This window comes from Strongylocentrotus purpuratus, unplaced genomic scaffold (assembly GCF_000002235.5).
Source record: "Strongylocentrotus purpuratus isolate Spur 01 unplaced genomic scaffold, Spur_5.0 spur5_scaffold_13, whole genome shotgun sequence".
Lineage (NCBI taxonomy): Eukaryota > Metazoa > Echinodermata > Echinoidea > Camarodonta > Strongylocentrotidae > Strongylocentrotus > Strongylocentrotus purpuratus.
In genome coordinates, this window is record NW_022145598.1 from 6,600,398 (window position 1) to 6,611,160 (window position 10,763).

Consider the following 10,763-nt stretch of genomic DNA (forward strand, 5'->3'; position numbering starts at 1 on the left):
AAGTAGACCATGGATATTGTATCAGAGATTTTTAGTTTATTTTGGATTTAAACTTAAACACTAAACTTTATGTCATTTTTTCCACGAAAGAATGTGGGTTTAAAATAGATTATTACTCTTGAAATAATTTGTGTAGATATTTCTGCTGGCACGTGGAGTTACCCTGTATTTATCACGATACTATATTATTATACATGCGTTGTGGTTGATACCGTGTGGTTGATACCGTAATAGTGGCCCTTTCTCACAATAGTGAGTGTATGGTTTGCACTACCATGTGTTCCTATTCTATTGTAAACCGCACTGAATAGAGGGCCGTTTGTTGTGCGTGATATAAATCAAACAGCATTGTTATCCAATCAATGAACGTCTGATGGCATAATAACCCAGCCTTGAATTTCACTTGATCAATATCGAAATTAGCCTTTATTAACGACCTACAAAATAAACCAAACACTAAATTATTGTATTAGTTCTGATCCAAAGTGCATGTATATTTCTTATTTTTTTTAAACAGAAAACAATGTTATTTCTAAATTGCTTATGTTTCTTAAATTAAAAAATCGTGTGTAGGGGGGGGGGGGGTCAGTCATTTGCACATGCTGGACCTTTGGAATCAGTTGCCGGAAGATATCCGCAACATTTGAAGTGCATATTGCTGTAAACATGCTCTCTTTTTTTTCTTCTTAAAATTGCTTTCCAGTAGATCTATATATATATATATATATATATATATGTGTGTGTATTTTCTGTTGCCATTTATTTGTGCACATTAGTCATGTGGGGTTGGCGCATTTTAAATATGTTTTTGTTCAAATTAATTCGAGAAAGAAACAAATCTGATATTAACTTGAATATATTTTCTTTTCCCTAGCCTTGATTGCTGTATGTGTGTTGTTCTTGATGTTCATGCTGACTATATGCTACCTGCTATGCGGAGACACCAAGAAGAAAAATGAAGGGTAAGTCTTTTGAAATTTATCATTTCTATTCTTTTTCCTTTCAACAAAAATTCAAATGAAGCCCGTTTCAATTAGAGTCGAATCGCTTTATGTATTCCCTTTGTTGTGGGTTAAAAAATAATTTTCTCAAAGGCCTTTTCAACAAAACTTCCAGTAACAATTTAACCAGGGATATTAAAAAAAAAGACTAAATGCTTTAAGGAATTAAAAAAACAACACAATACTTCTATTTTCATTTATCTTTCTCCGCATTTCTTTAGATTCTTGTAATCTTCAAAACAGTGTACATTCTCTGTCTATCGTGTTTTTAAATGTCCTCCGATGAAAATGGTTTTATGTTGCCCGACTGCTGAGAATTAATTGGTTAAATGAGCAAAGTGGACATACCGCTTTACCTCATATCCAAGGGACCTAATAAGGATTGATATCTTACCAAAAGTGCATTCGTGCATCGTCTTGGTATTGAATACTGTACCTTGCAGCATCATGACCTTTGATGTTATACCTCTGAGCTATTTCAACTGAAGAATGATGTTCTTGTTTAATTAGAAATGAAAAAAGCTTATTGATTACCTTAAATTCCGTGGGTATTCCATAGCATATCTATTAAAGAATCAACGAGGACAGTTTGAAAATGTTTATTATAAACTAGTTTTCATTTTCTGTCTTCACGCTGTCTTCTCTTAAAGTTTCAGTCTGCTACAAGATGAAAGGTTTGTAGTTACAAACATATGCTTACTGGACTCATATCCCTTTGCAGAAACATGAACCTTAAATACCATTTGGACTTATATCCCTCTTGCAGAAACATGAACCTATATCCTGGTATCCCTTTTTGGACTTAATATATTCCTCTTACAAAATGTTGAACGTATATCCTTGTTGGACTTATATCCCTCTTGCAGAAATATGAGCCTTATCTCCCTATTTGGTTTTATTTATCTTGCGAAAATATGAACAGAGATTTAATAACCTTTTTTTGTTTACATTAATCCATTTTGCAGTGAAAAAAAAACAAACATATTTTCTTTTGTTTTCACCCTTGAATAATTCGTATTTATCAGTTCCTTATTTAATCCTCCCCTCAAACAAATAAGTTAACTGTGCAGTTCATCTTGCTTTGTTCCCTTCCTATACTGGAAAGCATAAACTTCAGCATATCAACATATATCTCAATGTGTATTGTATACATTTTTTATTGCAAAAAAATCCCTTTAGACTCATTTTGTTGGGATGATAAAGCGATATTATTATATCAGATTTGATTCAGTGATAATCGTCGGGGTGAGGCATACAACCATATACTAGTGGTAAGTGGAGATGCTACAGCGTCGTATTATATTACATCACCATGGTAACAACAATGCCTTGCATGAACACCATTGATTACACTAATTAACATATTTGACGGGTTTTCCAGTGTTTTAAATTTTAATGAATCTATTTTCAAACATCTGATAATAGCTACCCGATGCTTAAAGGCTGAATATTTTGGGGTCGTAGAACACCTTACTTGCAAGTTTAACAAAATGTGTTTTTATCAACGATATTTTTTTTCTTTAATTATTATTATTTATTTTTCTGCCCATGACACTTTGGATTATAGTCAAGTGATTCATGTTTTTAAATGATAGATAATGAATTGAATTGTAGACTTGAAATGAACGCAAGGTAGTTTTACTAATAGAAGCCTATAGTAAATGTGCGGTTTCACTATCAACATCAGAATAGAGTGTCCTCTTATAACAATATTGCACCATTTGTCACTGAATATGCTGAACTAACATACATTTCGAAACATGAACTAACTAACCCGGGTAACCTTTTACCAGCATCTATTTTGTATACATGTCTACGGCTTAGTATAGTCACCCCCCCCCCAAAAATAGTGTTCATGTACCCAAAATCTATATATTGCATAGATATAAAATTGATGTTTTATAAGTGTCTCGAACGCTAACCACTCTCTACATCACTTGTAAAGTTTTCAACGCGTTACCATTTGTTCATATGTTTAATAAAATGTCTAAAAAAACTAACTTGTGTGTCCGTATAAATTATAAACTCAATAATGATGATTGAAATTCATCGTATTGTATATGTGAAATATCATTGGAACTAAATAGCTAGACATAAATTGTACATCTATATAGTTTTGTTATAGATAAATCCACATTCTACCCGTGATTAATATATTAAGTGGGTAGAGCAAAGTCAATATTCGTTTTGTCTTCCCGTAACATTATCCGTGCTAATTGTTATGCACATGTTAACAGCAGCATAGGAAGAAATTCGACAGGTTTCTCTGTTACAATTATAGTATGTTATAAGCTTCAATTCGCTGTATTTTATGTGAACATGCCAAAACCCAGCTATTGCTGCTTCGAAGAACTGCGTAGCGTTTTTCTTTAGTTGCACACCACTGTCTTAATATGCTTACAAGTCAGATCCCAGCAATACAAATATTAATATACGATTTAAAAAAAAAAATCTTTTAACCACTACTATTGATAATGAATATTGTAATATCACGTAACTCATATAACGTTGCTTTCACGCAAATGACGTCCAATATCAAGTTAATGTAATTGTACTTTAAATTAATTTGTAATTGTAATTATTCATGAACCGTTATCACTCTTCAGCAATACGAACATGCTTTAGACTTACATGTAATGTATTCGTATAACTCTTTTAGAATTCACTATTGATATGGATCTGCCAAATGACGTGTATTGCAATTATGAATAAAGTAATATATAATACAATAATGGCCGTATTCGTTTTCATATCCATATTTTGTTATGATTAAAGACAAACTTTCAAAAGGTAAGTATTTTACTATTTTAAAGAATGAATTCAGATTCAGATTCAGATTAATTTTATTGGTCCATTTGGAAATTCAGTTGTTGGCATTACATAAAGAACATGAACAATTTACAATAACAAATGATATACAGTAGCAAATGTACATGACATATTCATATGGAAACACGGATATAAATCGTTTTTACATAGTGGAATGATATAAGAAAATAGAATAAATAAATGGAATTACATCACTTTTGAAAATGTACGATTGCGTAGAATTCGAAAATAGTATTGTTATCATCTGTTTATTCTTTTTATCATTATTATTATAATCATCATCATTATTATTATCATTGTTATTATTATTATTTTTATCATCATCATTACCAACAGTATTTATTACAAGTATCATTCTTTGTCACGGTTATATATTTTCTTCTTTTTCCCTTCATAAATTAAACGGTATGAAACTAAAACTTGGAATAACATACAGTATGATATCATATGGTATTATTTATTTCTTTGCTCGTGATACTGGTACATTTGGTTGGAAAGGAAAGGTTACAATGCAATTGATTAGCGAAGTGGCAAGATACAGGCTTATTCAAATTGACTGGAGTTGTTCATTGTATTTACGGATAAAAAGCGGGACAAAGGAATTAAGGAATCGTGAAGTTCGAGTCTTCATTGATCTGTACCGCTTCCCCGATCGCATTAGGGTATAGCAGTGATGAAGGGGGTGATTACCATTTTCCAAAATCTGGGATACCTTTTTCAGTATTGTACAAAAGCATTCCTGTTTCAGATCTGTCACTTCGCCAGTCATCTTGCCAGCGTGATTGGATATTCTCTGCAATTTCTTAAGATTATCCTGTCTGCACCCACCATACCAAACCGCACAAATTAAAAGCATTACACTTTCTATTACTGACTTGTAGAATATCCTCAGGATGGTTCTGTCATCAAGAGATACCAATGTTTTCTTAGAGAGTTTGAAAGTTATCACTAGAAGTCGCATTCTCACAAAGTTTACTGACGTTTGCATTGAACAGGTTTAATGTAAGGCAGGGCAAATACACGATATCTGTCAAACGAATTTGATATCCAATATAACAGCAGCAAGATGGCGACATCGGATAATGTCGGAAATACATTACGTTGTTCCATATTATGCATATCCATGTTTGTGCTAATCGGGATTTGATGAAATTTTACCTTGTTTTTTTATAACACATTTCTACACTAGATATCGACTTAACCCCGTGAATTGTCAATAATCATATTTACTACACAAAAACAACAATAACGCAAGACGGAATGGCTCTAAATCCAAAGTGGTATCTTTCAAAATATATCCTTCTTGTGAAAGATTTTTTTAAATCGTTTTATAACTGTTTACCGTTTTCGTTATATCTTACCTGTGTTCAGCAGATACTACGGGATCAACACAGACAGCGGGGAGCCACATGCCCATGGCGGGGAGACTAGCCCGTCGAAGGAGGAGTACAAGGCTGTAGGAATGGAAGATGCTGGAGAGGTAGATGAAGAGGCTAGAGATGCAGTCATTCCTCTAGCTTCAGAGGTTGATGTCTAGTGTAGACGCATGTCAGGTACTCGGTTACCATGAGCGCCGATGCTATACTCAGCTTTGCTACTTGGCTAACACAGTATGAGTTCCCCAAACAAATACAATATATTATTCTTTCAAGGCTGGGCTAGCAGATTCGGTCATAATATGTACTGGCAGTACGGGTCTAAATGTACGTTTTGAACAGCTAGCTCTACTTTATGACTATGTGAATTGAGTCCGTAATCAGCAAAGGAATCGGACCGAAGCACACGGTGCGTTATTTCAAACTGTACAGAGCTGGTCCAGACCCGGGTCCAGGCGCAATCTCTAGCTACCGAGGCAATCCTTAAATCAGGATGCTATGGCAGCGCGTAAGGTTTCGGATTTTCGACCGAAAACTAGCGAATTATCAACGCAAATAAATAATGCATAAATAACAGAATATTCATGTTTGTAAATAAAATTTATTGCTGGAATTTTCAGAAAAACGAACTAATGTTTCAATTCGAGCTTCAGATAAAAATCCTAAATGTTTCGTCAAATTAATTATCGGAAAGTGAAGAATTATACTTTTATACGTGTAATAAAATGAAAGCAAAATAGCACTTTGGTATTTTCCCTTTTCTAGAACCCATAATGTAGACTCCATCTTGTACAGTCGGGAACGATATTTGCGTTAATGAATGCAATGATGTTATGCTAGAACAACGTTCTAGCCTGCGTTTATAAAAAAAAATTAAAAATTGTTATAATGCCCCTTGCACACGGGGCATCATTTAATTAAAGGACAGCATAAGCTAAATATGCAGTCTTTTACGCGCCTTGCACGAGGGATATTGTACAAGTAGTGATTTGCAAAATGTGGAGAGCAGACAAGGCGTTGAGCTGTTGCCGTTAGATTTCATTGCCTCCATATAGGTTTGATTAGGTAATAACGAAATCAAGTTAACGCCTCGTGTGCAGCGGGTTTAAAGCCAGAAAAATGCAAGCTTATCCGTTGCAAAGCGCTAGGAAGCTAAGAGTACACTTTAGCTATTTTGTTAGATGGGCTTAGCTGTTTACATTCATATACTGGTCATGTGTTAGTATAGAGAGATAGAGATAGGTTATAAACTCAAGAATGACATTGTCATAGGTATATATAGACCATTATTTGATTTCTTAGTCATTATTGGTAAGTCTACGATAATCGTCATAAATGTTTATGCCAAACAATTTATAACATGATCTTGTTTTTATCGATAGGTGTGATGAATTAACTAAGAAAGAGTGATACAAATTGATACATTTTGTTTTTACTGTGTAAGTTATTAATTATCACTTTGACGTGTGATTTGATAAGATACATAATGTACTGCTCACTCAATTTTAGAATTAAGATTCAAGGAAAAATTATAATCTTAGTTAAAGTTAGTTGTTAAAATATTTCTATAAATGGATCTTTCAAAATCCCTCCCCTTACTGTGGTGTTAGATGAATAAGAATATTGTCTTATAAACATATGGACAAGGTCATGACACGTAGAACTTGTGTCTATGTCACGACAAAGATTCTCAAAGACAAATTGTACACATCGGTCGAGGCGTTCAAAATATTCATACACGCTTTACCTTTAGAACAGTCTGATATAATGTGTAGATTTTTTTTCATTGAAATGACGACGAGAATCCTTGTTATATGATAACTTGAGAATAGTCACACATATCCCTTTTATCTACATGTATAGATGACTTGCAAAGGTAAAGAGCGAAACGAATAATCGACCAGTCATTAGAAAGTGCTATTGACCGCTTATGCGTCAACACAATTAATGCTTGGTCACATGTCTCCTCTAAGCCAATCATGTGATTAGGATTTAGTCGTCATTTTACAAGATTAGATCTGAGCGCTACTATCTTAAACTTCCTCATGTTTGTCTCAATCTTTGAAAAAGTAGATATTAGAATATGAAGGTCTAGCGTTAGTGCTAGGCCTTTGGTTTGTAAAGCCATTAGTATCGATTTAACTGACTTATGTACATATAGACTTGATATATAGTAATAGATGTTGAAGGGAACTAGTATTTGTCTGTCCTTTGAACCTAGGAAACTTGTAGAAGAAATTATCCGGTCAAATCACAGGAAATTCAAGGCGAGTGTGATTTTTGCCATATTCATTTAAGTATACAGATGTTGGAGGGTGGGTAGTACAGAAACAGACTTACAATTAATTGGTGCTAAGAAATAATGTGTTTTTATAAATTGCCTATTTTAGTTGTAATATTAAGTCAATGGAAGTAAATAATAGCATAGACCATTCTACAGTAAGTTGTGATACATAATTGGCAGACGATCTCGAATACGATTGTATTTTTTAACCTTGGGGAATAATTCATAGTACGGTGTCATAATCAAGAAAATTATGTTTGGTCCCTTCTAAGTTTATTCAAAGGGATATCATAAGGATGCAATTAGAGGGCACTAAACCAACATGTTTGTTTTTAATTTATGCGAACTTTTAGTAATGCTCAGTTCATATTCTATATAGATTCTTGGGAATTTGGAATGTTGAATAAACGATGGTTAAAAGACAAATTCTTATGCTGCAATGTTGTAAAGACATTTTGTTGTTGAAGTTTTGCACGCATATAGAAAGTGTGACGAACATAATTATTATTAATATTTTACTATTACTCATCCACTTGTATCGTCTTTTCTAAATACATTTATATGGGTGTGTGCTTTGTTACATTTTATACAAAAAGTATGTCTCCTAAATCTACGCACCACACAAGAATTATTTGCACTCATTTTGGTATTTCTTTAGGGTATGTATCTATTCATAAAACTTGATAGATCGAGAGATAAGACAGTTGAAAAGTAGAAATAAGGAAACAAAATATTTCAATTTGGGAAACCTTGCGAATTAGTCATCTTTATAGAATAGCAACATTTCAAAGAATCCCGACCTTTGCATGTCGTTGAATGAAAGTCACAAAATGCCTTGATTTATTTACTTATCTTTGGATTTATACTGTTTGAACTAGACAAACCTTGATGGTCTACAAGTATGTTTAACTTAAATAACCTAGTGGTTTCACGTTTATTCCATTTGATTTGTGTTCAATTAGTTTCATCTCCTTGATGGTATACCGTTTTGTACTTGAATGATTTGAGGAAATTATACTGAAAGTCTAAGCATCTAATGGCATTCACTTTAAACTACACAAATTCGGATAGGTAAATAAAATAATCCAGTTTCTCAAATTAATTCACTCACATTTACTCTTATACCGCTAGGTAATTATGAAAACCTTTTGTTTTGACGTATCTGTTCAGATCTAGAAAGTTATTTTTTGATTGAAAGCGAAAGAAAACTTATTTATGTTTTATACATGATTTAAGATATTTTGTTTTCAGATGTATAAACTTATTTCATTAAGAACTAATTCATTTGTATATATATATTTTGATTTCGGGTTAGAAGTTTCAGTGTGTTTTCTCTTTCTTTCTGATATTTCTTGTTCTTCCAATGTTACGTATCTAGTACGGGATTAAACTCTTGAAAGCTAGGGAATTTAGTTTATCCTGAAATATATCCGTTCTGGTTTTAATACAAAAAACATAGATCAGTAACATCTTACCTCATCAAAAGAACATTTTAACATTTTTAAAATTCTACCTGTGAAATCAGAGCTATTTAATGTCTATGTCTATTTAATCATAGAAAGTTTATCAAAATTTAACTGGTTGTCAATACATTTGATATTTTATTCTTATCTTGTACATAGGTGTCTAATGCTATGAATTTGTAAATTTTGATTGTGATGAGATCGGCTTTGAAATACTTCATTACAGCTGCATGCGTTGTGTTGTAAATATCGTTCATGTATAAGAATATGAAATCTTGATGTGCAATGTTTCTAATTATTTGTTCAGATATACTAGATAATGTAGATAGTGTGATTACCATATGATGTTCCTTAAGCCTACATTTCGTGTACACATGTTTACTATGTGCGTTGGTTGTAGATGTCAGTAATATTAGTGAAATGGTAAAAATAAGTCGTCTTTGATCAACTTGTGATTTTTTTTCTGATTGAAATAAGATAGAATATGTTAATATTTATAAAGAGAAAAACACTTGCATTTTTTGTATATAGATTTCAAGTAGTTAAATTATTGATCTCTTAGGAGAAAGGTTATAATCCTCATTATTTTTTCTGTGTATACTGTTCTGGCTGTGCTAAATCATTATACAATGTATCGAGGTGACACTTAATTCGTACGTTTCGAGGCGTATGACGTTCCGACATATCTGGGAAACGTTGATGAAATCAGCCTAAGTGTAAGTTCCCTGATATCTCGTTAAAATTAACAAGAGTGCAAACGGAATGTCGGCAAACTTAAACTGTTGATGGTTCAGTGAAACGCTTCCCTTAAAATTAACCCTTTCTAGACAGTAATTCCATATTTGGTGTTTCCAGAACCCTAACAAAGTTTACCAGATGCAGGAGTAGAAAAGGCAAAAATATCTGCGCACACATTTTCGAATTTTTGCTGCATAACCATGAAGCGTTTGACGACAAGAAGATTAAAAAGGAAATAAGCTTTAACTTATCTAAATTGGCAACACGTTGAAATGGCCAAAAAAAAAAAATTGTTTTTCGATCTCAATTTGCACAACGTGTGAAGGTTTGACAAAGTTCCAACCCATGTTTCTATCTGCCCTGAATCCTGCCCTGAATCCATCAATGCGTTATTACGTACAAGCTTGTGTTAACTGGTGTCCTTCATTAGGCCGTTGTCTTGACGTCAGCATTTCGATACTTTGATATTGTGTACCTTTGCACACCTAAGACTAAAATTCTCCAGAATCCCCATTTCGATCTTAACTAATAATATGGTCTTGAATGATCTGTTTAATATAATGTCAATTGCACACGAGACGTTATTTCCATAGTGCCAATGAAAGACATTTGGGCATATAGTTGAATGAAACCAGTCCAAGCGCATAGACGCAAGGCACTGGCCCAACTCATTGACGCATACAGGGTGCTAGAGCTAAATAGCGCAAGGTTTTGGATTTCTACCCCAAAAATCGCCTTCGACGGAATTCTTGCGTAACAATTTTCACAACTCAAAAGGGGCTTACATAATAGTGGTATGGCAACCCTTGTGCATCCGTCATCAACTATAGGCGCTTTTCGTTCACTGTTTGACGCAGCGTAAATACTTTTGAATTGAACGATCCACTGACACAGTTGAAGAGCGTCTTATGTGCAACAGGCATAATGTTTTTAGCGAGATCATGGACTGGCCAGGGTGCCTTTCAACTGTTGTTAAACTTGTCTAGATTATCCGTTATACTGCGAGTTAGATACTCCGTGAGAGATATATTCATGTGAGGAAGAGATCCTTACAATGTCTTAAGATTGCAGT

At 33.4% G+C, this 10,763-nt stretch overlaps 1 protein-coding gene across 4 annotated transcripts in view; it reads left to right on the forward strand.

Moving 5' to 3' along the window:
- LOC100891997 (scavenger receptor cysteine-rich domain superfamily protein) overlaps positions 1 to 10,045 on the forward strand; it is a 43,388-nt gene extending 33,343 nt beyond the window's left edge. Inside the window, exons 8-10 of one of the 4 annotated variants that reach the window (XM_030982781.1) lie at positions 875 to 962; positions 3,777 to 3,791; positions 5,202 to 10,045. In XM_030982781.1, the coding sequence (XP_030838641.1) occupies positions 875 to 962; positions 3,777 to 3,791; positions 5,202 to 5,367 (269 nt within the window). In that variant the 3' untranslated portion in view covers positions 5,368 to 10,045. The remainder of the gene's footprint in view (positions 1 to 874; positions 963 to 3,776; positions 3,792 to 5,201) is intronic. The other 3 variants (XM_030982782.1, XM_030982783.1, XM_030982784.1) reach the window with 3 other exon arrangements.
- Positions 10,046 to 10,763: the final 718 nt, after the last annotated feature.